This window comes from Camelus ferus, chromosome 18 (genome assembly GCF_009834535.1).
Source record: "Camelus ferus isolate YT-003-E chromosome 18, BCGSAC_Cfer_1.0, whole genome shotgun sequence".
In the NCBI taxonomy this organism is placed as follows: domain Eukaryota; kingdom Metazoa; phylum Chordata; class Mammalia; order Artiodactyla; family Camelidae; genus Camelus; species Camelus ferus.
This window is the reverse complement of record NC_045713.1, coordinates 29,120,650-29,147,011: the sequence shown is the minus strand read 5'-3', so window position 1 is coordinate 29,147,011 and position 26,362 is coordinate 29,120,650. Positions and strand designations below refer to the sequence as shown.

Genomic DNA, 26,362 nt, shown 5'->3' with positions numbered 1-26,362 from the left:
CTCATTTTTGACAAATTCTAAGGGAATCGGGGCAATAATAGGAAAGAGACAAAAAAAGGAAACTCGCCGTGGAAATCCAAGAGCTGATCCTTGTCTGTGTCTCCCTGGTTCTGCCGGTCATGGCCACCTTCCCGAGGAAGCCAGCAGCTGGGTTCCTTCCTCTGTCTTCTTTGAAGGGGGATGATGGATGGCAGGTCATCAAGTTGGGCAAGGAGACATTTTTTCCCCAGAACCACTGCCTGACAGTCCCCAGAGGGCCAGGAGTTAAAGGGTAGAGTGATTCGGCCGGTATTGACGTCTCTGGGGGAAAAACCCAAATGCCAGAAAGATTTCATTGATGTTCTTCTTGCCACTTAATAAACCAAAGTGCTTCAGAGTTAGACATTCAGCATCCAAGTGGGACATAGAATCTACAGATTAAATTTCCATCACAATCAAATTTTTTGAGGAAGCCGCGTTGGCAAGGTGTGAGAGAGGGAGCTGCCCAGCTCCAGACCTCGGACCGTCCCTCAGCAGTGTCGTCTCCTTGGCATGACTTCGCCTCTGGTTTGGAGCTGGAAGGAATTCAATAAAGCAAGATATATTGTTATGGTTTATTACGTCAACGTGTGAGTGTAGGAGTTACTTAGAATCCAGACAATCAGCTCTTCAGTGCTATCCTCCACTATTTTGTCAAGGTTCTAAATGAAGCGTCATCTCGTACTCAAGGGGCCGTATTTCAAGAGTTCCGAGAAGTGCCACCTTCCCCCCTTTCGTAGAATAACAGGAAAAGACGTGCTTCAGGCATAAACAGTCCTTCCAGTCTCCCAGCTTGAATCAAGCAGAATGTTTGTTTCTGCAAATGTAGTTTTCCAGAGCCAGGCAAGATGAGGGGATAAAGGTTTGGAGCACCTCTTTTCCACCCCCAGCCTGGTGAAGTGGTCCCAGCAGGTCTTCCTGTCACCCCGGCCCCCAGGTTCTGCTTTAAGAAAAATGACACTCTAGCATGACTGGGACATTGTGCTGTACACCAGAGATAGACACATTGTAATTGACTGTACTTCAATTAAAAAGAAAAAAGAAAAGAGAAAAAAGACACTGTTCGCAGTTAGACTCCAAGCGCTCTCTCTTTCCTTTCCCACCCACCTCTCCCCTGCCATGTCTTTCATCTTTTCAATGCTGTTAGATTTCACTGGAGGAAAAATGATTCCTCTGCCTCTTAAAGACAGATCCACTCTATTGGTTTCGTTCTATTTGCACCCTTCTGTGCGGCCCAGCGCGGCGCCTGCTGCCACCTGTGTGCTTGCCAAGTGGCGGGCCCAGCTCCTCCAGTCTGGTATGGAGAGCTGGAGGTGCGATTGGTGGGTCTGGCTAGAGTCCCCTTTCTGTCTGCTCTGTTTCCCCCATTGTGCGGGTGGCCTCAGGTGGCAGGCAGACCTGGTACGAAACAGCAGGAGCGCGCTGTGCAAAAGGTACTCCCTTTTCCTGTTCCCTGTCCTCTCTTTCTGATAATGCCCCGAAGCATGTCACCATTCAAGCTTGCATGACTCAGCACCTCATGTTGTCCTTTTTAACACGGCCAGAGCGGGCCTCGGGCCACGGTGGCCACAGTGAGCAGCCAGTCAACAGTCTTCGACTAAAATGTAAAAACACTGTTGCTGTCAATATTGTAGCAGTGCTGATTTCCCATTTACAAGTAGTGATAGCAAATGTATGTTTTAGTATATTTACTTAAGTTCCATTTACAGAAAACGCTGAGATGAGGTCTAGTACAGGTAGTGCCCAGTCGTGGCAGGAATCACGAGGGTGGCGCCTCCACTTACAGCTCACCTCTCCTGTCTGTTCCAGGCATGGACCCTGAAAAGCTAGAGCGAATCCAGCTCCCAGTGCCCAGCGCGGCCGAGAAGACCACCTACAACCATCTCCTGGCGGAAAGGCTCATCAGGATCATGAACAACGCCGCGCAGCCAGGTGCCTGGCCATGCTGGCTGTTCACGGGGACGGCGGAGCTGCAGGGGCCAGGCCCCCACGCTGGGCACCAGGAGCCTTGGCTTTCTAGACTCAGCCATTGTGGGGATCCAGGCAGATCTCAGCCATGCCCTCTGCCTCACACATCTGTGTCCTGGGCCTCCTGTCCAGCCATGTCTTCATCTCTTTCTCCCCCCTCCCACCCCGATGGTATTTGTGCCAGACCCTCTCTTTCTTCCTTTTTATGCTCAACCCTTCTTTCGTCAGTTTTGCCAGTGTCTGCAGCTGTCCTCTCCGGGTGGCCCAAGGTCACATGTGAGCGTGAACCGGGCTGAGGGTGTGAGCGGGCGTTGAAGTTTGGGTCGGGTGCTCTTGCTCGTGTAAGACGCGCTTAGTGCCTGCCGCCTGCCAGCCTAGTTCTGAGGCTTTGGCCAACGCTGACCTGCAGCCCAGGCAAGAGCTGGAAGGACCTAGCGCCGCAGTTCTCCACCGGGGGCAGCCTTGTTCCCCAGGGGGCATCTAGCAATGTCCAGAGGTGTTTTTGGTTGTCACAACCTGGGGAGATGGTGCTCTTGGCATCTAGATCTAGTGGATAGAGGCCGGGATACTGTTGAGCATCCTGCAGTGCACAGGACAGCCCCACACAACAGAGGATTGTCTGACCCCAGATGTCAACAGTGAGAATCCCTGGTTGCAAGGCAGGGAGAGAAGCCATTGGGGTGTGAGTGAATACACGGAAAAGGGCCTGACGAAGATGCAGCCTGGTGGAGAGAGAACCACTGAGCTGAGCAATCAGGAGAAATCCAGGGGTGGGCCCCAGTCAGGCTCAGGAGAAGGGCAGGGCTGGGGGTTGTGATTGCAGATGAGGACTTCAGAAGTCAGGGGAGTGGTGGCCAGAAGCACAGTGTGACTGCTGGGGAGTGAGTACAGAGGCTTGGAGAAACAGGTCCACGGCTTCAAGGCTGTCACCAGAGTATCAGTAAATTCAACAAATATTCACTGAGCACCTCCTGCATGCCAGCCTGTGTGTGTGAGTGAAGGGCATCTAGGAAGTAGGAGACAGATGTGGCTCCTGCCCTCCAGAAGGACAGCCTGAGACTCCATGTGGAGGTGGAATCGAGAGCTCAGAGTGCGGTCAGGGCCCGAACTAACACTGCGGGGCTCACAGATGGTTTCTAAAGTCACAGGAGGGGAGATGTCTGGAGGGGAGGTAGCACCGGAGCCTGGCCAGGCTCCACGTAGGAAGAAGAGGGCCAGGAGGTGGGTGTCTTGGGTGGCAAGAAAGATGTGGGTGGCTGAGGACCATGGGGTGCTTAGTGGGGTCAGTTTCTGCGAGAGGTCCAGTCGGGGGAGGCAGGAGCTGTGAGAGCCGGACGTGGCTCAGTGATGGAGAAAGGTTGAGCGTGGCCAGGGTGTCTGGGGGAGGAACCTCCAGGCTGGGGAGGACCAGCCAGCCCCCTGAGGACAATGTATAAAGCAGCCTGGATTTTTGAAGAAAAGAGGTTGGGGCAGCTCAGAGAGACAATCTAGAAACTTCAGTAGGGCCTAAGGAGCTTGCTGCTCCCTCTCTTTCCCTTGAGAGACGAGCCAGTGGGAGGAATAGTGAGCAGCTTGGCAGGAGCTTGCCAAGGAAGAAGGGGCTTGGTGGAAAATCAGTCCCCTTCCCTGGAGGCGGCAGCAGGATGTTTGTGACCTGGCCCACAGTGGGGCTCGGTGGAAGGGCAGGCACGAGTGAGACTGTGCTCTGGAGAACTCCTGAACTCAGAGGAGGGTGGGCAGGCAGGTGCCACCGGCCCAGGGCAGCTGCTGGGCCAGGTGGGGCTGGGGTAGTGGCAGCAGACTCGCTGAGACTGACCAGCCTTGTCCCTGGCAGCCCCTGGCATTGTATCGTGCTTAGGGAGGCCTAGCTTTACTTCTGTACAGCCGGTTCATTTTGGGGCCAGCGGATTCATGACACACAAGGCATTAAAGGACAGGCAGAGAGGTGTGCAGTGGTGTGTCTGCCTTGAGTTTTTCCCTAGTGGCTCATCCTGGTCCCTGGAGTTTCCCAGGCCTTGGAGGTGTTGCCTAGAGACTCTCCCTTCTCCTGACCCCTCCTTCCACATGGAGACCTCTCCCCAGAAATGAACTTAAGGGGTGTCCTGCAGTCAGGCAGCCACAGGTGTTTCTAGGGATGATGCCAGATGTGGGTTTTGGCAGTCAGGGCACCTGGAGTCCATCAGGGCCCAGGGTGAGACTTGGGGCAAGTTGGTTCACTGCTCTGAAGCTTCATTCTTTAGAATATCATTGCAGAGGGTTTTAGAGGGACTCCTCGAGGGAGCGTCTGTAAAGCCCAAGAGACTGTTTAAGGGTGTGAGGCCCAAGCTGTGTGAGGTTGACCCGGGTGTGTTCTACAGACGGGAAGATCCGGTTGGCGACACTGGAGCTGAGCTGCCTGCTCCTAAAGCAGCAAGTCGTGACCAGCACGGGATGCATCATAAAGGACGTGCACCTGGCCTGCCTGGAGGTGAGGGCCCTTCCTCCCACCGCCTGTGCCCCAGGGAGAGTAGGGGGAGGTTGAGGGGAGCTCCTGGATCCAGATCTCCGCAGCACCAGCGCGAAGAAGCTGGGCCCGATACCCCAACACCCCACCCCACACACTTGTTCCCATGGGTCTTCCCTTCCACCGAGGTGGGCTTGAGGGTCCTGCGTAACTAGGGACTTTTAGTAGTTTTTCTTATCATTATTTTTGGTTCTGTATTTGTCTCCAGGATTTTTTTCTTTTTCTTTTTGTTTTATGAAAGTTTTATACATGTACAAACACACATTTATTTACTTATGGTTTCTCATGCTGCTGTATACATTTATTGTTTTAAGTAGCTTTTATTGTTTCCCCTCGTTTTCCATGTTTATTTTAGAAAACTTAGTACAGAGAGATAAAAAGTGACCTCTTTTACTTTTAACACTTTGGTGTGTGTCTTTCTGGATAGAAACATACACTCACACACACACTTACAAATGAATTTTTCTTTTTATAAAAAGGGAGTCATCGTGGCCATATTTTAGAACCCACTTCCCTCATATTACTGTATATTAACAGCTTTCCATGTCATCACATTGAACCGTCCTTCCTTTGCCCATTTTTATTTTGAGCTCCTCCTCCCCCTACAAGGAGGGAACTGCTTTATAGGTTATGGATATCAGCCCAGCATCTGTCTTTCATACACTCAGATTTTAGAATTTGTGATTTACCCAACTCCCTCACCTCCGGGGGCCCTGCCTCCCTCACGCCCTCCCTCTCTCTCCACAGGGCGCCAGAGAAGAAAGCGTCCACCTCGTGCGGCACTTTTATAAGGTAAGTCGCTGACACACAGTGGGCGGAAGTGTGTGTGTGTCACATAAACAGGACTGCAGTGTCCCCAGTTATTTCTTACACCCATGGTTCCTGAGTAAAAACGTTCTATGTCATCATCTCCAGAGCAGTGGTCTCTGCACTTTTCTGCCCATGTGCTCTTATCAGTGCAGCCTCTGAGGTCTCACCCCTAGTATGTGAGTTTGTTCACCAATTATATATGAATTTGTTTATTGATGTATTTACATGTAAATTACGAGTTATATACAGATACACATATGACTAACTTATACATATGAACTTACGTGTTCATGAATTATATTTGTTTTACATATAAAATTACTGAATTACGTGTGAATTTATGAACTATATGCATGTGTGTTATTTATACGTGTACAAGCAAACCTCAGGGATATTGTGGGTTTGGTTCCAAGCCACCGCAATAAAGTGAATATTGAAATAAAGAGAGTCACACAAATTTGTGGTCTCCCAGTGCACATCAAAGTTATGCTTACACTATAGTCTGTTAAGTGTATAATAGTTTTATGTCTTAAAATGTACATACCTTAATTAAAAATACTTCATTGCTAAAATATGCTCACCATCATCTGACAACACAGGGTTGTCACAAACCTTCAATTTGTTTAAAAAAAAAATGCAGTATCTGTAAAGCACAGTACCATAGATGAAGTGTGCCTGTATGCTGAGAAATCTCACACAGGCTTCTAAACAGTTATCATGAATTTAGTGACAGTCTGTAAAGGACCACCATGACTTCCAGTATCTGGAAAATTTGTAGATTCCAGGTTCCGGGTGATTAGTTTTAAGATCACTCCTTGTGGTGGTTTTGTTTAGCTCTTTTCTTAAGGCATAATATATTCTTAGGCAGGGCTCATCGTTGTCAGCAGTGGTGGATTAATCCATATGTCAAACAGTGCTAGTACTTACCTGATTATTTGGCCTCCACATCAACTCTCACCAGATCCAGTTGGTGACGGTTCCCCCTGGTAATTTGGCTGATGAAGAGATCCTCCCGGGAGGAACCTAGTTGTCCGCGCTGCTGTTTTCTCATTCACCTGCGCTTTCATTGTTTGTACTCTCTCTGAGCTGCTGTGAATTACATATATGCACAGGAATCTTCTTTGCAAGAAAGTTTTTAAGCCACTGTCCATTATTGTCAGTGTTTGTTGAGATAAAACCAGGTCAGATAATCGGGAAATGCACCTCGCTGGGCTCAGATGACCCCATTCAGCTGCACCACGGCGGACGTGCCCAGACAAAGGTGCACCACTGAGGGCCCCCACGCACCGGGGCGGAAATCCCAGTCTCCCTTGACCTTGGCCTTGGCCTTCTCACGCTTGGCCTTCAAGTGAGGATACGAGTCCTGAGCAAAGTCATCTTTGAAGCTCTTTCCATTATAACTGCACTTAGTTTGTTTCCCCCTGGAAAGCTTCTGGATTGCAAAAAACAGGAAGGCACACAGGTAGACATCTTCCCAGAGCATTTTTCTTTCTCATAAACAGGAGGAGAACTGGATTTGAATTGCAGCTCCCTTCTCCCAACCCAGGTTTTTCTCTCTTTTATCCTATAAGATTTGCACCCCAAGTGTAATATCTCAGCAGCTTTTGGATATTTTCAGGGGTTGTTATTGCACAGTTCTTACACCACAGAAGAACCTTCAGATTTATCTGTAGTTCTAATAACTGAAAAAATAAATAAAGGTCCTATCGCTTTCCCCACCCTGACTCTTGTGTGTGAGTGAGATTCAGGACTTAGAGGACAGGACAGAGGCCAGTTCTAACAGTCCGGATGCATTCAGCCAAGCCTGCCCTGCCCTCCCGAGCTGCAGGCCCATCCAGCGGTAATCACAATGACCGTACACTCAAACTCATTTCGTCTTCACAACGACCTGCACAGACACGGACTGTCATCCCAGTCTTGTGGTGAAATAAAGAGAGACTCCGAAAGGTACAGCTGAGATTGGCCCCTAGTTTACGTGTCTCACAAAGAGCCAGTTCCTCCTTACCACCCTGTTCTAAGGGGGACCTCCTAGCCGGAGTCCTCAGGACTGCAGGGACTCCAGAACCCCAAAGGCATGCGTCAGAAACAAGGGGAACAAGACATGTAATTGTAGCATTAAGCATATTTAATTATACTCTTCCTTCCAGAAGTGCGCAGCCTCGTAGTTTTAACATGACAACGTAACCAAGAATCTTATTTTCTCCAACCATTCTCAACAAATAGACAGTGTTAAATACTTGAAATATTAACCATTTTTTTATTTTAATTATATATGAAGTTATTTTTGTTGTTTTAAATTAACCGCCTTGACACTAGAAATCGAACTACATACGCTTAAAAAAAAAGGAGAAAAACATTGAGAGGTGCAATTTGATATTTGGGCTTTTGTTTGAATGTGTGTTCGTGTTCACGTGTGTATTTTACTTCCTGGTGATTTACGAGAACTCACTAATAAGAAACAGATGGCCCCAAAAGCCGCGAACTGAAGTTTACGATACTGTGTTGTTTATGGAAAAAAATATACATAATCTTCTCTTTCCTTCCTTTCTTTTTAGGGAGAAGAAATCTTTTTGGACATGTTTGAGGATGAGTACAGGAGCATGACAGTAAGTGAGGGGCCAGAACGCACCAGTGGGTCTATGAAGCTCGCCCTGCCGAACCCCGAGAGAGCTCGTCTAACCAAAGGACAGAGATTAGTGGAAAAGTGAATTGAAAACAGGGCCTCTGGATCCCCATCACTGACATTTCAGATGACATTTACCACCCCCCCCCAAATTGGGCTGAGTCATTAGATGGGTCAGAAGGATTCACTTGGACGTGAATAGTACTTGATTGAGGTCTTAGTCCTGTGTCAGGAGTGTAAAACCCATCGTACAGGTGAAATCTCTTAATCCCCACGTCAACCCGATGGGAGTAGCTGTTATCATGGTTCTGCTTTTTGCCGTATAAGAAACCGAGAGAGAGGGAGGTGCCCATGCGTGCCTGGCCGTTGAGGAGCAGAGCCAGGATTCCAGGGCAGAACAGTTCACCTCCCAGTGCCCCCGCCTCCTTTGCCACCAGAATGTTCGTGCATGTGGCTCTTCCTTGAATCTGCAGCATCAGCCCGGGACCTTCCCTGTCCATCCAGCAGGCAGAATCGTGCAGAAAAGATAGTTGCAGAAGATTGCAGCTTGTTCCTCTGTTTTGTTCATTTGTCTCTGGGTCCCCAGCACCTGCTCCTTAGTTCACACTCAATAAATAGATGATAAATTATGCTTTTCACAGGCATTCCTCACCAAAGAGTGAAGTGATTCGGGAAGTTTATAATAAACCCAAGTGTTTAAAGTGTCAAAAAGAAAGAGGCAGGCAGTGTGCGCGGCGTGGCCCCCTGGCTCCCTGGCCCATCGCTGGGTGTCTGGAAGGCTGGGCCCTCACCACGTCCTCACTCACAGCATGTCTGAGGCCTCGCAGAGCCTTTTCAAGGGAAAGATGTAAGTTGGCATAGTTCACCTCCAGAAATGCCCCAGCAGCACCCAGGCCTCCTTGTGGTGCTGCACAGGCTGCCCCTGTGCTCCCCACACCTTTGATTGCCACACGCCCTTATCCCCCTTACGCCCCCAAAGAGTGTCTCGGCCTTTAGTCTTTGGAGCGTGAATTGGAGCAGAGTGGAGTCGGGTCAGCTGCCATGCTACTTTACCCCCGTGACATCCCCTTCTGCAACGTAATTCTCCAGAGTTTGCTTCTTGTTTGGAAACATAAGGCTCGTGTGTCACTTAACGATGTGGAAAAGCTCGGGCTCCTAAACCCCGGTTCAGTTTCCTCTTTTGCTGCTTACTAACTGCAGCCTCGGGTGGGTTGCTTATATCCTGAGCATTGATTTTTCCATCTGTAAAAGGGGGCCCAAACCACATAGCTTTCCAGCCCGGATGTGAACTACGTAAGGGCTGCCTCCGGTAGACGTTAGGCACCACGCACATTCGGTTCCTCGCCCTCCCTCCACAGGGAGCTTCCTGGGTCTTGCTTGCTTGTCTCAGTCGCACGTTTATTGTGTATCTTGCACAATGCCTGGCACTCTGGAGAAATAAAAGCTGACCCACGCCCAGCCCCCATCCCTGAAAGTCAGTTGTTAGCTCAGACTTTGTGAAAACCAGCTGCTAAGCTCAGTAAACTGCGGACGGGCCCTAAGGTGCTGCCAGAGCCAGGCCTTCACTAAAGCCAGGCCTTCACTTCTGAGCCTTCCCTGTTTCTCTTGTCACCTCTTGTTTAATGCGGAGGCGTAATGAGTGTGGCTGACCTTGAGAGGGTCTTCCTGGGAAGGTGGTTGAGAGCAGAGGGAGCTGCCAGGGAGTGAAAGGCAAGCTGCGAAGGCCCTGCCGGGAGGCTGGTGCCACGGGCGCCCCGGGTGGGAGACTGGGCTCTGCCTCCCCGGGATAAAGGGGTTGGGATGGTGGACCTCAGGCCTTTGGAGGAAGGCTTAATGGGTCCAAAAGGAGGAGGCAGGCAGCATGTGGTAAGTGGCTCCCTATACACCAGATCTCCAGATGGCTGGGCCCTCACCCAGCCTTGCCCTGTTTAGTCAGCTTTATGTCACAGGAGGGAAAAATGTGTGATATGATTGAGACCCACTTTCTGTAAAGAGGAGACACACAACAAAGCTCATGGTGCTTAAGGGAATAAAATTAATTCTGTAGAATATTTCCCTTTGTGAAATGTCATTCCTTTATGATGCTAGGTAAAAGAAGTGTCAGTGATCAACAACACATATACATTAAGTGGTCAGTACTGATGCGACACAGTTCCATGAGGGGAGGTAATGTTATCATGTGTCTTCATAATCAGAGAAGGCTTCCTGGAGGTGGTGTGGAAGGAGGCATACAGCTCTGCCCCTGACTGGTCCGGTGGCTGTGGGCATACACCCTTCCTTTGAGCTCAGCGCTCCCCTCTGTAGTATAGGACAGCACCAGCACCTGCGCAGTAAGTAGGAGGCGAGCCTTGCGGGGGCCTGGCAGGTACTAGGTGCTTAATAAGTGGCTTGGTTCTGTTATCCCAAGTAAGAAGATAAGGAGACAAAGAAGGGGAAATGCTGGTTGTGTGGTATAAATCAGGGGGTCTAGAGCCAGGCAGGCCTGGGTCCATATTTTGGTTCTGCCACCACCTGGCTGAGTGGGCCCAGATCCGTTCCTCGGTTTCTCTGAGCCTCATTTTCTTATTAAGTGAGGAAGCCTCCTTTCTAGCGTTGTTGGGGGAATTAGACAGTTCACCACCTGCACTGCAGTCCAGTCTCCTTCAGTGGAAGCTGCATCACTACGCCTGCCGTCATCGTCACTGGAAGTACAGGGGAAGGAGGCTCACACGCAGAGGGCCCCCTATAGGGACCACCCATAAAGAGGCTGGCTCCTCTCCATGCTGGGTTGTGGGTGGGATGAGAGGGTAAGAAAGCAGAGCTTTCATAGCAGGGAGGCAGCTTCTCCAGTGTCTGAACTGTCACTGCAAATGAAGGGAAAATCTGCAACTCAGAAAACAAAAAAGGCACATCTCTCACTAGCCTGGCGGCCTCGAGGCTTCTCACCTCAGTCTCCATCGGGGTTGATGTGGCCACTTACTCTGTGCGGGTGGAGGTGAGAGGCCGGTGTGACCTGCCCCAGTCCCTTTCTCCCTTCAGTGAGGCTCCTTCCAATGTGTCTCTTCTAGATGAAGCCCATGAATGTGGAGTATCTCATGATGGACGCCTCCATCCTGCTGCCCCCAACAGGCACGCCGCTGACGGGCATTGACTTTGTGAAGCGGCTGCCGTGTGGTGACGTGGAGAAGACCCGGCGGGTGAGTGAGCCCTGGAGCTGGCCTCTCCTGGGCAGCTGTCAGCCAGGAGCCCTCCCGGGGCAGGGAGGGAAGGGGCTCTGATCACATCCAGATGGCAAATGGCAACACACATTTGGATAGCCAGGGACAGCATCTCCCTCATACCCTGCCACCCAGCCTCACTTTCCAGAGCACTCGGCCCTTTCTTAAAGCAGAGATTGACATTCCATTGCATCTGGCACCGGATGTCAGTTGCAGGCAGGTTGCCTTTGCTGGTGCAGAGCTCGGGCCCAACCCCAGGGCTCTGTGAGAGGAAGGAGGGTGGGCAGAAGGAGCGTGGGGGAGTGAGCTGTCGGTGCAGCGCAGGTGAGGCTGCTGTGAAATCTTGGCCCAGAGAGGCTTGGGACCCGGGACCCCCAGAGGTGGCATGGCGTTAAGGTATCTGAGTGATCTTGGGGCGAGGCACACGCAAATGAAGTTGTGATTCTGGCCGGCCTGCGGGAGGGAGGTGTGTAGAAGCAGATTAGTTCTCAGAACTCAGCTGCAGCTTCCGTTATCAGCACTTTTTTTCTGAAGCTGTCTCACAGGGCTGTTCACGGTATTTTATCTCACTCGTACGATCACAGTTTCTTTCTTAGAAAGCACCATAACCTTTTCCTAGAAAATCATTCCCTGGAGATGTGCAGGTTGGTGAAAAAAATTAGAGGAATTCATTTCACTCGGGTGCATCATCAGCCTGTCTTCCTCTGAATTAATCCAGGTGTAGCCAGAGTGGCAGAGGTGTTTAACGTGGATTTTGAGAAGCAGGATTGACTTGCTGGATCTGCCTCAGAGGATTTTGTGGCCTTCCTGCTGGCGATTTTGCCTTGGAAGCCTGGGGGGTGGGGTGGGACAGGGTGGAGGCAAAGGAAGTTGGGCCCATGTGTCTGAAGTCAATCCACATTCCCTGCTGTCTGACCAAACCCACAGACCTCACCACAGGACCCACCCTGCCTGAGCCAGTGACGCCTTCCTTCCTTCTGCTCCTGGCCAGGGTTGCAGGCCCCGTGGCCCGGTGCACGGTTGTATTTGTGGGTGGCAGTGTTTACACTGGGCATTCTTGGTGTCGGCTTTTACTGGGGGACTGGTTCTGACATGAGTGTTGTGTCTGCGACTCCTTCACGGAGCGGGACACTCACCCTTAGCCTCTGGTTAGCCTGGGAGATGCTCCCCAGCAAGGTAACAGCGAAGCCGCACTGTTACCTTGGTCTGTCATGTCCCCAGGCCAGAGAGGACCCTGTCCCCCAGGTTCTCTTGCCTTCATTTTGGCCCATAGTCTGTCAGGTCTTCTTAATAGTTACATGAGCTCATAACCTTTGTGATAAAGTGGATCATTCATACCAGTTCTTTACAAGAATTTCCTCATGTGATTCTACAACCGCCCTCGGAGACTGGCACTAGTATTACCCTCACCTAACAGAGGAAGAAACTGAGGCACGAAGAGGTCAAGTGATTTGCTCAAGATCCCCCAGCTAATAAGTATCAGAGCCAGGATTCAGCCCCAACAGTGTGACGACTATGACCCCTGCCTCCCACCGCTGCCTTCATTGTGTTTATTAGCCCTATTCAGTGCTGGACACCAGGGACACAGAAACCCAGCCCCAGTTCTCAAGGAATCAGAGTCTAGAGGGCAAGGTGGGAAAGAGGCAGCATCAAACCATGGTCCAGGACCGTTCCTAAAGGAGCATGGGGTCAGGTCCCTAATCCTACCTGGAGGAGGAGGTGGAGCAGCACAGAGGGATGGTCCTTAAGCCCAGACTGTGGAGAAGTCTGGGCAGCTGGAGGTGTGGCACATTCCAGCACCTCCCAGGAGGGGACCGTGGCTGGAGCCTAGCGTGAGGGAGGCTACGTGGGAAGTGATGGGGTTGGAGGGGCCGGAGGAGGCAGATCTCCAGGGTCTAAGAGCCCGACAAGGACCTTGGCATTGTTAGCTGGTTCCCGAAATCATGCCCTGCTGGCTTGAGGTGGACGGTCCTGGTCCACAGGAGAAATTCAGGGGCGAGGTGTATGGCAGAGGGAGGGTTGCTGGGGCTTTGGGGTTCCTGCTGCCTTCTGAGCCATTGTCTCCTCACCTAGAAAGCAGTAGGGCCTGTCCTGCCAGAGCTGTCGCGAGGACATAGCAAAAGGCAGAAACACCCTGGGGCAGGGGTTCTTCTTCCCTTGCCCTCACATCTCAGTTCAAGTGCCTTGCCCTCGTTGGGCTGCACGGCCCAAACTGCTAACTGAAGCCCAGGCAGAGCACCTGGACACCCAGGCTCCCCGGGGTCTCTCACTCAGCCTTATAAACTTATAAACAATGAGTTTATAAAAGCAACTCTCAAGTCCCAAGGCCCGGGGGTTTAGAGCCAGGGAGATGGTGGCAGGATGAGATAAAACAGGGCTGGCCACCTCAGAGCAGAGCCATCCACCTTGGAGAGGCTTCCCTTTGTGACTTCCAGACTCCCACTTATAAAGGGGAATTTTAGCCCCTCATGTCAGTCCAGTTCCTGATGCAAGGCAGCTGTCTGGAATCCTCCAGAAGCTTAGCTCCTTAGCCATTTCAGACATCAGAACACAGCAGTGTGCTTTGAATTTGAGCTAAAGGAAGTGTATGGTTTAGCAAGCAATTGAGGGCTTATGTGGTTTGTTTCAAGTTCTCTGCTTGTATCCCAGAGAACATTCCATTTCGTCCTTTTGGATTCAAAGATTTTCTTTTCCTTTTTCTTTTTCTTTTTTTTTTTTTTTTTTGCCAAGCGTAGACTTTTCTAACTTTTAGGAGGCTGACCCTTTTCAGAAATCCTACCCTTTATTTTCCTTAAAGACTTGTCAGAGAAGATCAGAGCACCCTTACTGGTAAGTCATTCCTTCATACATTCATCAAAGAACCACTGGACCCCTACTGTGTGCCAGGTGCTGGGCCTGAGGGTGCAGAAGTGAACGGGGCAGATGGCCTAGCCTCTGGACCTCACGTTCCACGGAGGGAGGAAAGTTTGTCAACAAGTAAGCAAATGACAAGGCTGATACCAGACTGCAGGGAGGGCCCTGGAGGAAACAGGGTGGCACCGCTTTGGAGGTGATCTGAAGCTGCTCTGCCAAGGTGATGTCTGAGCAGAAAGGTAAAGAGTGAGAAGGAGCCAGCTGTGCAGAGACTTAAAGGGGGCACTTTCCAGACCAATGGAGCAGTGAGTGCAAAGGTGTGAGATGCCAAAGAGTAAGTCGTGTCCGAGGAGCAGGGACCTGGAGCAGAGTGAGGGACAGGGGCAGGAGGGAGGGCCTTCCAGGCCATGCGGAGGCATCTGGCAAGAGAGTCATGCTTTCCCCGTTGCATTTTGCAAGTTACACTGTTTATTCTTTCCTTCAACATATCTGTCGAGCATTTTCTAGGTGCCACGCACCGTGCAAGATGCCTGAATAGACAGAACAAATAATGAAAAATAAAACCCAGGGAGCAAGAGTCCCACTGAGCCATCCCGGCTGAGAAGGGAAATCCATGTTGAAATGAGGTCTTGGAAACTACTGGGGTCTGAAGAGAACATGCAAGCAGAACCTTGGACTTGAGCTGGACCTACCCCACGTGTAAGGACAGCTGAGAGAAGCAGTTAAGAAAGAACACAGAGGAGGAGGGTGTAGCTCAGTGGTAGAGTTCATGCTTATCATGCATGAGGTTCTGGTTTAATCCCCAGTACCTCCATTTAAAAAAAAAAAAAGTAATTAAAAAAAAAAAACTTAATTGCCTACCCTCCCCCCCAAAAAAGACAGAACACAGGCTCATGATTCAGACCAACCAAGGTTCAATCCCAGCTTTAGCTGTGTGACCTTGAGCAAGTTACTTAACCTCCCTGAGCCTCAGGTTCCTCATGTGTCCTGCCTCTCAGCTCTTGCCCAGAGTATATGGGAGCAGCTGTGAGGTGGCAGAACCATGGCAGAGCATTCTGGCATCTTAGGTGGGAAACAAATCAAGTTTTTAATTATCTAAATCTACTTAAGCCAATGCTAGAGAAAAGAGAGGGAGAGGACTTTCTGGTGAATACCAAAATCTAAATAAATTTAGGCCACTAATCATCTTTATGGAGTAGCCGTGGAAGCCATTATGAAATAAAGATATTTGCATGAATATCTTGTCCCTGCATTCTGTGTGCCTGTTGCCTTGTAAAACCACAAACAATTTTTATGTTTATCACTATTGACCTTGAGGAAGTAGAATATTTTGCTTTTACTTTTTGGATGTGTATTACACATTAAAGAAAATACAGTAACATCTCATAAAGTTTCGAAAGTTGAGGGAAAGAATTTCCTGCGATTTCATCAGCCTAAACAAACAGCACAGACGTTTTATGTGTCTCCTCCCACCTTTGTTTGCAAACACGTCTTTTCTTGCATGCAGGGGGCGTGAACCATGGACTTGCTTTCATCCTCGCCACTTTTCTCTCTCCATGTAGAACAGGAGGTTTTTGACATTGTGATACAGTCTGAATAGGTCAAACGTCTTAACACTGCAGAAAAGTTTATCTCGTGGCTTCTGCCGTAATTTACTTAGGCATTTTCTGGCTGGTAGACATTTTGGTTGCTTCCAATATTACATTATTTTCAACTAAACTGTAATGAGCAGCTTCACGAATACAGTGTTTCCTTTCTTTTGGCTTATTTCTTTAGGATAAGTTCCCAGAAGTGGAATTTCTGGTTCAAAGGGTATGCACATTTTTTTTGTGACTCTCTACATATTGCCAAATTGCTTTCCCAAAGGGCTATGCCCACTTTAAACTGCTTCAGCACTCTTTTAAGAATGACTGACTTTCACAGCCCCATCTGTGGCCTCAGTGCGCTTCTAACCTGAGTGACTGTCGCCTTCACTCCTCAGCTTGCAAGTGGGGCAAGGGAAGTGGGACAGAAGGCATGGACTGAGTGTTTGCTCCAGGGCCGGCCCCAGGGCTCAGGGTGTCCCCTAAGCTATCTCATTGCACCTTTGCAGTGGCCTCGTGATCGGGGTGTTGAGTACCCCATTTCCAGAGCTTCATCCCGGGTTCAGGAAGTTCATGTGACTCACTTGACCCCAGGTTGAGCCAAGGTCTGTCTGACTAGGAAGCCGTCCTCCTGCCCCACTCCCGGGACTCATTCCACAACTCTCCTTGCCGGTGTTTGCTCCCAGCTGTGTGGAAGCAAACTGGACGGGCCTCTTCTCTATATTTGGGCTTGCTCAGCTGTCACCCCTTTCCAAATCTAATCTGTTCGTCCAGAGTCCGTGTTCCTGGCATTCTATAGGAGCACTTGAAAGAATAAGAATTCCTTTTTCCTTTTCAGGAATACTTTTTTTTAATTTGTACATTTATTTAGCGAAGTCAAGAAAAGCACTCATTAAAAGCCTGAGTCCCAAGCCTTCAGTCTTTTGAAGGCAAAGACACGTGGTTGGAAGAACACAGACTTTGGAGTCTGGTTATTAGTTGAATCACCTTCGGGCAGGCTGCCTAACATCGCTGGGCTTTGGTTTCCTGTCTATAAGTTGGGAACCATGCAGGGTTGTTAAAAGGCTTGATTGGAAAAAAAAAAAAAAAAAAGGCTTGATTGAGGTCACATGGTGCAGCCCCCAACCCTGGCAGGCCATGGGTAAGCAGAGGGGGTGGTGATTGTCACAGGGGGCAGTGGGATGATTTGATGACCCTTGTCCTGGTATCTGTTCTTTCCTTTGTGGATTCTCGGAGTTGTGGGGCTGGTCAGCCAAACACTATAGACACCCACAGGAGCCTGGCTTGTGCCCAAGTGGAATACCTGGCCTGTGGGAATCCGCCCTCCCGTTCGTGGGCGCGGGCTGCTCACGCATCCCTCCTTCTCTGAGGGTTGGGGCAGGAACCAAGAAAAGTATGGAAAACCAGAAAAACGGGGGGGGGGGGGCGTTATTTTGGTTTATATTTTTAATTATTTTATTATTATTATTTGTATTTCTGGAAATATCTTCCATTTGTTGCTTGAAGAGCAAAAGCAGATGTTTAACCAAAAAGGTCTATGACATTAGAAGCCAAATTCCAAACTCCTTTTATACTGGGAGGTTTCTGGTTTTCAGAGTGATGGGCTGTAGAAAGCCACATACGTTTCTCTTTTCTCATCCCCCAGCTTGGGTTCTGCTTGATTGCTTTGCCTTCAGAACCCCAAGAGGAATGGGCTTTTGAGGCAGAAATGAAGCATCCTCTCAACGTGGACCTGACTGTGATGGGCCTTTTTCTCCTGTTTTTTCCCCTCATCTCTGAGGTCATGACTCCTTATTTGGGAGCTCAAACTGCCAAAGACTTCAAGTGACCACTCACATCTTGGGCATTCTGCACTTGGGCTAGCATGGGTGTTTGAATTTCCTCGTGTATTTGTTTAAGTGACCAAGTGTCAGACATACCTGGGTTCAGACTCCAGCTCAGCCTCTCATCAGCTGTGTGAACTTGGTCACTGTGCCCCTCTCAGCTCCATTTCTTCCTATTGCAGCAAGCTGCCCACAGCGCCTGGCACCTAACTGGGCTTAATAAATAAATCATGTTTTGCTGTAATCTGTCCCCCATCCCCTGTCTCAGGAGGCACCTTGTCATATAAAGGGCAGCCTCCCCTCTCCGTGGGCCAGGCCTACAGCCTCAGAACTGGAAAAAGGAGGCCAAGAATTGGGCTGTGTGGCTCCCCAGTTGCGACAGTGGTTTGTGCCCATGCCCTCCCCGTGCTCGGCTCTGGAGTGGCTGGAGTAAGGGGCAGTCACCCCTTTACGGAATATGTGCAGACTGCTTCCCCGCCAGCACCATCTCAGAACCTCTTAGCAGCCCTGAGCAGTAGAGGACCCAACCCCCATTTCACAGATGAGGAAATTGAAGCTCACGGCCTCGCCCAACGTGGTAGAGCTGGGAGTCCAGCATGGACTTTGTATGTCTGACTCTCAAGCTGTTTCCCTCAGGCAGGCCCTCCAACTACGGGTTAGGGAAAGTGACCCGGAGGCCACCTCCCCTGTGGATGCCCCTCTGCTTCCTGGCCTCTGGTTGGTGGACAAGTCAGCCCCAACCTAGGACTCAAGGGGAGGGGACCTCCAGGCCAGGCCAGCCCCAGGATGAAGGCTGCTTTTTGTACAAGCTTCTCTGGCTTCCGGGGCCTGGGATTCTGCTTTGTCTGCTCTCTGAAACTGCCTGGCTACACTCAATTCCACTGAGACTCCTCTTTGGTGGGCCAGAGATCCCTGTGCTGATGGGGCCACCTCTGTCCCCAGAAAGCTATCTGGGGAAGTCTGAGGGGCTCTCAGGGCACTGACTTGCTGCACACCTTTCAGGTGCCAGGTCCTCTGGCCCGTCAGCAGCACACCCCCTGTGGTACAACCCCTATTGTAAGGCCAAGGGGCCTAGGCTTCCAGGGGAAGGGCTCGGCCAGGAAAGGGTAGGGTTTTGATCTAGTCTGGCTAGCTCTGAACCCCACCAGCATCTCACCTTCTGTCTTCCCCCAACCCCCACATTCAGTAGGTGGGACCTTGAAACACTTGTGATTTGGATTTCCAAATTCCATGCTGGTTTAGTTGGAAGAGGCCTGGTTCTTGCCCTGCCTAGATGTGAGCCTGGAGCACATCACTTCTCCTCCTTGGGTCTAAGGGCATCGTCTGTGAAGCAGGGCTGCCTGCTGAGCAGGGGTGCTATGAAGGTAACACAACACTAGAGGAAAGGTCCTGGCAAATGACAGGTGCTCAGTGAGGTGAAGTGGCCCAAACTGGAACCTGTGGATAGTTGAAACAGGCTGTGTCCTTTGTTTTCTTATCTTGCTCTGAAAGCACCAGAACCACAATACTGGGAGACGTGGGCTTTGTTTTGTTTTGGTTGGTTTGTTTTAAAGCAAGAGTCACTATGTGATTTTCCCATATGGAACATCTCACCGAAATGACTTCGATTTCACTCTTCTCTGCCCTCTGAACTGTGCGTCCAGGCCATCCGGGTGTTCTTCATGCTCCGTTCCCTATCACTGCAACTGCGAGGAGAGCCCGAGACCCAGCTGCCTCTGACACGGGAGGAGGACCTGATCAAAACAGACGATGTCCTAGATCTGAGTGAGTCGATCGTCCTGAGTCCCGGCATTGGGGGGTGGGGAGGGCGGGCATGGTGCAGGGAGGACGCCGCCAGGCTGAATCACATGTCACTGGGAGGGTCGTGTGCGACCTGCATGTTGTACTGGTGTTGATCTGTGATGGTGAGCTAATAGAGCGTGCATGTCACACAAAACTTTCGGAGAGAGGGCCCTAGATTCTAGGCACCTTGAAGTCAGTCTGTGGTCCTGCTTTCTGGAGACCAAGTGGAGCTGTGCAGGTGTTTTGCTGAAAACTCTGTGCACGGTGGTTGGGGTCTCAAGCAAGGCTGGGCACAGCTCCAGGATCCCTGCCCTCCATATAGTCATAACAGCACCAGTTTGATTGGTTTTGTGTATAAAGGTTTTCCGTATGATTTTAATGACGAAAGGATTCTGCTGCTAAAAAAAAGGAAAGCTTTCAAAAATGCAAATCACCAGCATTTAGGTAAAGATGAAGACTTTGGAGGCCAGAGAACCACGTGCTCAGCCAGCAACCTTGGGCTACTTACTTAACGGTGCAATGCCTTAGTGCTCTCCTCGGCAACATGAGGCTGAGATTTAAAGGAGACAGTGGGTATGAATCCTGGTGATGTTCCCGTAACCCTTCTTATATGTGTATAGCTCGCTCTTTCCTGCATTTGCTGTGGGGTCGTGCACACTGATGGGCAAAATCGTTTTCAGTTTCTTAAGGGCATTGTGATATATTAGGACTCTTTGGTTGTAAGAGACAGAAAACCCAACTTAGACTAGCTTAAGGAAAAAGAAAGAGGAATTGGCTGATATCACTGTAAAGTCCAAGAGTAGTTTTGCCTTCAGGCATGGCTGGATCTAGGTACTCAAGCAGCAGCATCAGGAAGCTGCCACCCTCCATCTCTCAGTTCTGCTTTCCTCTGTTCTGGCTTCATCCTCTGGAGGATCTCATCAGATAGTGACAAGACGGCCATCAGCACCTCCAAGATCTGCTGAACTAGCTGAACAGCCCTGGCAGAAATAGAGCTTCTCTTTCCCTGTAACTTTTATAGAAGTCCAGGGCAGTACTCTCATTGGCCTGGCTTGGGTCACATGACCATCCCTGAACCAGGCAGTGGTCAGAGGGATGTGATTCACTGATTGGCTAGGCTGGGGTCACATGCCCACTCTGGAGCTGGGAGGGGGAGAGCTATTCCTTTTGAACCCCATCACCAGGGAATGCAGAAGCAGGGGGCCCTCAAAGGGAGCTCACAAGAGAAGGGAGCTGGAGAGGCCGGAACAGCAGATGGCCACTCTTTGTAGTGTACAGTGAGGAGAGGGCCCCCTGCTTTATCGAAATATAGTTTACATCTAATAAAATCCACCAAGTTTTAGTGTTCAATTGAGTTTTGACATAACTATTCATTTGTAACCAGCGATTGTGATATAGGCCATTGAGGGTTGGATTTTGAGCCAGATACCCATGCCCTCCTCTAGACTCCCTTGAGCAAATGGTCGAAACCACCACAACTTCCGTCTCCTCCCATGTAAAATGAAGATGATCTTCCTTATATTATGGGGATGTTTTGAGACTTGAGTGAAATATAATATGAAATAAATGTGACTAGGCATAGTGCCTTGCATGTAACTGCACTCAGGAAACTGGAGTCAATGTTGCCCCACGGTCAAATGCGGTCCTGCATATAAATAGCAGAGCTCACCACCTGATACTTGGAAGATTCTCAGTAAGTGATTATTACGGGTTTTACCTGATTGTCTAACACCTTTTTCTAGCCTCCTTGTTGTTTGTGCTCTATTTTCCTTCCCTCTCTCTCTCTCTCTTTCTCTCTTTCTCTCTTTCTCTCTCTCTCTCTCTCTCTCTCTCTCTCTCTCTCTCTCTCTCTCTCTCTCGGAAGAACACAGACGCTCCATCTCCTCTGTGCCCTATGCCCATCTTCTTTGGCCCTTTCCTCCTTGAGAAGTGGCCACAGGGATTTCTGTAAAGGTTTAAATTGATGAAATTGTCTGGGAAGACCCATAAACCAGTCTTTCTCTGATTTGATTCAAGGAAAGAGAGAGAAACAGTTTGCTTTAAAGGGGGCCATTCCGTCAAGGCAGCAAGAATGTTTGCATCCGTGAAATGGAATTAAATTTTATGCTGGGAATTCGCATTTCTTCCCCCCTCCCCCTCAGAATGGCCTGCTGAAACAAAGGTTAAAAGTATTTCACTTATCAATTTTAATTGATTAGAATGCTAGTTGAGATCACTTAACTGAGCCTTTTTGGGTAGTTGGCCATTAAGAAAGTAATGGCTGTCTGTCTTTACCCAGCCTGATTGCAAATTATGTCTTTGCTAAAGAGGGGGCCAACCAGAAAGTCCTAAGAATTATGGATTTTAGGAGCACATGGTACTAGAATAAGATATGCATGTGTTGTTGGTTGATTTTTTTTTTTTTTTTGGTGATTATTCTTAAATATTGGAGCTTCTCACCTTCCATTTGGGGAAAAATTAACATGCCTTGCACTTCATAAAATGCCTTCTGTGTACACAAAAGGTAGGAAGCGTCATAATGGAGGTAAAGACATCCATGTTTGCTGAATGTTGGGGGCTTGGCATGCTCCTGATGGGGTAGTGTGTGGTCTCCCTGGAGCTTGAGGAGGCCGTCTCAAGAAGAGGTATTTGGGGTTGGTCAGCTTTTATATAAGGTGGTACGGTCTGACAGGCTTCAGGAAATGCCAGCTCCCCATAGCAGGAAGAGGTGACTTTTTTGACTTTAAGTGTATTTACTAAACTTGTCACACTTTGGTAAGAAACCACAGCATAAAAACACTCACGTCTGCTGACCAGCAGCCGGCCCCTGGGCCAGGTTTGGCAGGTGAGCTCTGGCCAGGTGGCTTCTGACAAGGAGCATCAAAGAGACTGACACCCCTTCGGAAAAGCAGCAAACTGTGCTGACAGCCTGCTTTGTTTTCACTGGAGAGGAGAGGTCACGGACTGGCAGCCATGACGGAAGGAGAGGAGGGTGGGAGGGAAGGGGAAGGGAGGGGGGATGGGAAGGGGAGCCTAGACTAGACTAGATAAAATAGATTAGATTTCCAGAGAGAATAACACCATGAATCTATATACCCAGCCTTCAGCTTCAATAGTTATTACCCTTTTGTTCAGCCTCATTTCATGTGCACCCCCACCATTTCTCTTTTTAACCATCATCTCCCCACCGCCCCTAGTGGATTAAAGCAAATGGAAGACATATTATTGCATCCATAAATACTTCTCTCTAACAGATAAGGACTTTGAGTTACTCTTCTTGATTGAATTGGTTGCCACCATCACAAACTGGGAGCTTCCCCAGCCCAGCCGCTGCTCTGGTGGAGCGCAGAGATGGGGCCTGTGCTCCCCTGTGTCCCACCAACCTGGCCCCATTGACGTGTGATTTTGCAGCCCCTGCTGTAGTTATTGGAAGTCAGTGGCATTGTGACCTTGCTCGGGGTCTTAATGCTTGTGAGGCTCAGCAGCCTTGCCTTTAAAATGGTTCTAAAAGACTTTAAAAAGAGGGCCGTTGAAGATCAAATGAGATCAAGTTCATGAAGCAGGCAGCGCCCTGCTTGGCGCATTGCAGGTGCTTTCCCGCCGCAGCTGCTGAATAAGCGAGATAAAACTCATACTGTGGGGCTCCGGGGTGAGCACTCTCTGCTTTGATAATGTTTTGAGGGGCGAGTATCCTGAAGTATTTAAACAGTTGGTCACTTGTATAATGACACCGTTCTGGGGAATAAGAAAGACAGTTCTGGCCATGTGGGCCCGGATGAAGGGAGCTGTACCGTGTCCAGGTGGGGCGCACCAGCATGTCTACCGACGGACAGCACCAGCACTGCTCTGAGGACGAGCAGAGGAGAAGCCAGGCTCCTGTCTGTCTCGCCTGTGTCCAGATGACATGGGCAGTCGCAGCGGGGGAAATTCTCCCATTACCAAACACCCTAAGGGGATACCAGGCAACCAGGCATCCTCAAGAAACTTTCCTTCCCAGCCTTATCCACATGGGCACTTGACATTAACATAGCTGTGGCCATACCGCATGCTGCACACACCTCATCTTGTATTCTGATTTTTTTTTCAATCCATTCATCAAAAACCCATCCATTAATTCAGCTACTCATTGGGCACCTGCTGTCTGCCAGGCACAGTGCTGGGAGCTGGGATGCGAAAGTGAACTAAAGCCAGACTTGGTCTCCGCTCTGTGGGGCTTCCACCACTTGGGGCAGGGGCGGGGGGAGACGACAAACAGGAAAGGAAGTAAATGGTAAATGAGCAATCACAGGTTGATCGAGGTGGCTCGGTGGAGAGGATGAGCAGGGTCCAGTGGTGGAGAATAACTAGGAGAAGAGACCTCGTGTGCTGATTAGGGAAGCCTCTCTAGAGAGGCACCGTGCAAGGGGGCCCAGAAGATTCCACGAGAAAATGCGAGGATGAGGCCTGCCAGTTCGAGATGTCAGAGGTGAGGGTAGAAGGTGGGAGTGAGCTCAGTATGTCCCAGAATCCTAAAGGAGGCCGGTGTGGCTGGCAGGTAAGGAGCAGAGGGGAGAGGGGCTGAGGTGAACTAGATCTCAACTCCAGTGCCGTGGGAAGCCATTGAAGGGTGCCCGCAGGGACAGCAGTTCTAGAACCAGAGCTGCCGGGTCAGACGGTGCCCACGGAGGCCTGTGAGCTGGGTCCAGGGACCGGAGAGGCCTCGTAGCCTAGTGGTTCTGAGCGTGGGCTCGGGAGCCAGACCGTGCCGGAGAGAAATCCCAGCTTGGCCCCTTGCCACCTGCCAGCGTATGACCTTCAGCGAGTAACTTGAGCTCTTGGTGCTTCTGTTTCCTCGTGTGTAAGTGGGAGTTGTTGGGAGGAGTCAGTGAGTTAATATATGTGACGTGTCTGGAATGGTGCCTGGCACAGTTGCAGGGAGGCCAGTTAGGAGGTTGTGGCAAGGGCACAGGGGCCAGTGACAGTGGGGCAAAGGGCATGGGGACGCAGTCTGAGGGCAGCATTTTGTGACTAACTCACCAGGGCGGTGCTGGAGATCCAGCTTGCCGCTGGTTGCTGAGCTTGGGGGCAGTCCTGGCAGCAAGGGCTGGGGGCCAGTGATCCCATAATCTGAAGGGCCAGCCCTGGAGATGAAGCGAATCCAGACCAAAGATGAGTGGACAGATAAGAGGTGCCAGGAGGCAGCTCAGCCGAGATGTCCAGGGAGCGGATCAGAAACCTCCTCACATGCTCCCCTGAAGCGGTTTTCCACATTGTCTCATAGAGTTCAGAACTGCCGTGTTTAGTAGCTAGCATAATATTCCACTGACTAAGGCATCTCATGCCACCCTCCCACAGTTATTGGCATTTCCAGTTCTGCTCTGTTACAACCTAGATGACTGTTCCTCAAAAGAGCCTTGAAGCAGTTAGAATCCTAGATCAAGTGGTCTGAGAGAGAGGACCCGAACCCCCCAAAGAAATATCCACAGATAAGCAGATTTCTGTGCTCTCTTTGTTTGAGTCCTCACCTGGACTTGGACTCACCCCCAGGGTCCAGGGGCCTGGAAAGTATGCATCGTTGTATAGAGCAGTGGTTCCCAGACCTTGGGACTTCACAGCCCAGTAAAAATGCCAAAACAAAAATAAAACCCAACAAAGCCTCTTGGGATAGGATTTCCAACTGCTTATTTTACCAAGTTGTCTTTTTTTTTAAAAGCATTTATGAAGTATCATTTCATAAAAGAGAGGATACTGTTAATACTAGTTAACTAGGAAGGGGATCATTTCAGAACGAGGGACAGACTTTCTAAGAAGCAGCAGTGGCAACTGTAGGCCCACGTACCATGCTTTATTGCAGTGTGTTTTAAAAAAAAAAAAAATTCAAGTGCAGACCAGTCACAGGAGCGAAAGCTAGTGTCTTTTCTAGCTTAGTCTTTTGAGAGAGGCGAACCCTGATCACAGCATCCCACAGATCAAAGTCAACTGGCCTCTGTGCTAAGTGCTAAGAGAGCACGTAACAGGGGTTGACCTGTCTGGAGGACAGAGAGGCTTCTAAGGGAAATCTGAGGGTTGCATGTGGACGTGGGCACCAGGAAGGGGCCTGGCAGGAGCAAAGGCCCTGGGGCTGGTGGGGAGTGGAGGAAGATGAGAAATGGCAGTGTGGCCAGAGGGCAGAGCAGGGGGAGAGGTAAGGCGGTGGTGAGATTAGAAGGAGATTGCCTTGGGCCCATTGTGCTGGCCTTCTGGTTGTATCAAGAGTTTAGAATTTTATCCTGAGAACAGTGAGAAGAGTTTTAACCAGGTGGTGTGACCAGATTTGTACCTCAAAAGGTCCTCTCGGACCTCAGTGTGATTTATGGAGCGAGATCTGTGGCCTCAGTAGATTTGTGGAGTCGAGGAGGGGGACTCAGCATTACAGCAGGGAGCTCTGTTGGGAGGCCAAGCATGGGAGACCCATCCTGCGGAAGTGGTCCAGAAGGACTGTGTGTTTCTCACAGACTCTGGTTTGCCTCTCCACTTCTTCCCTAGCACTGCTGGGTCCTGCTCTATGGCCTGAATAGAGGGACTCTTTACTGCCTAGAGGCCCATCCTGTTTGATCCAGTTTGTTCTCTGGAACCCAAGCCTTGGAATCATGCCTTCGAAGCTAATTATTAACAGCAGTAATACGATTTTGGTTGTCCTGGTCTCCTGGCAAGGCAGGCTGCTGTGGACCTCCCCTCTGCTCTCCTTCTAGCCCAGTACCTGCCTCTTTAAGAAGATGGCTGAGGGGATGGAGGAAGCCTTGGGTCTCAGAAAAATACAGACTTAGGAGAAAACAGATCTGGCATCTGGATCCCAGCTCTGCCTCTTCCTTACTGTGTGGCCTTGGACAAGTCAGTTTACCTTTCTGGGCCTCAATTTCCTCATTGATAAACTGAGAGCAGTGATGCTCACCTTTGCAGGATTATTGTAAGGCAGTGCAATAAGGTATGTATAGAGGTTACAAACCGCTGGCCTTTAGACAGGCGCACAGATGTAGTTCAGTATCTAGTAGAATGTTTGCAAGCAAATTTTATGTTAATTGTCAACATTTTAAAATCAAGATATTTTGTTGTGCAAACCTAGATATCTATCACTCTGAATTTGTGACGGTCTGGCCCTTTGGGGCCTGCATCCCCACAGGCAGCAGTGGCTGCCTCTCTTCATGGGCGTGCCCCCTTCTCACCAGCTCACTCTGCCTCCAGCCACAGGCCTCCAGTTACCTCCA

General features: G+C 49.9%; 1 protein-coding gene across 1 annotated transcript in view; it reads left to right on the top strand.

The window, feature by feature from the left end:
• Positions 1–26,362, top strand: part of CLEC16A (C-type lectin domain containing 16A) — a 196,341-nt gene that overhangs the window by 73,686 nt on the left and 96,293 nt on the right. The window contains 6 exon segments of the mRNA XM_032460792.1: positions 1,828–1,950; positions 4,344–4,453; positions 5,237–5,281; positions 7,855–7,905; positions 10,970–11,098; positions 19,022–19,142. Coding sequence (XP_032316683.1) covers positions 1,828–1,950; positions 4,344–4,453; positions 5,237–5,281; positions 7,855–7,905; positions 10,970–11,098; positions 19,022–19,142 — 579 coding nt within the window.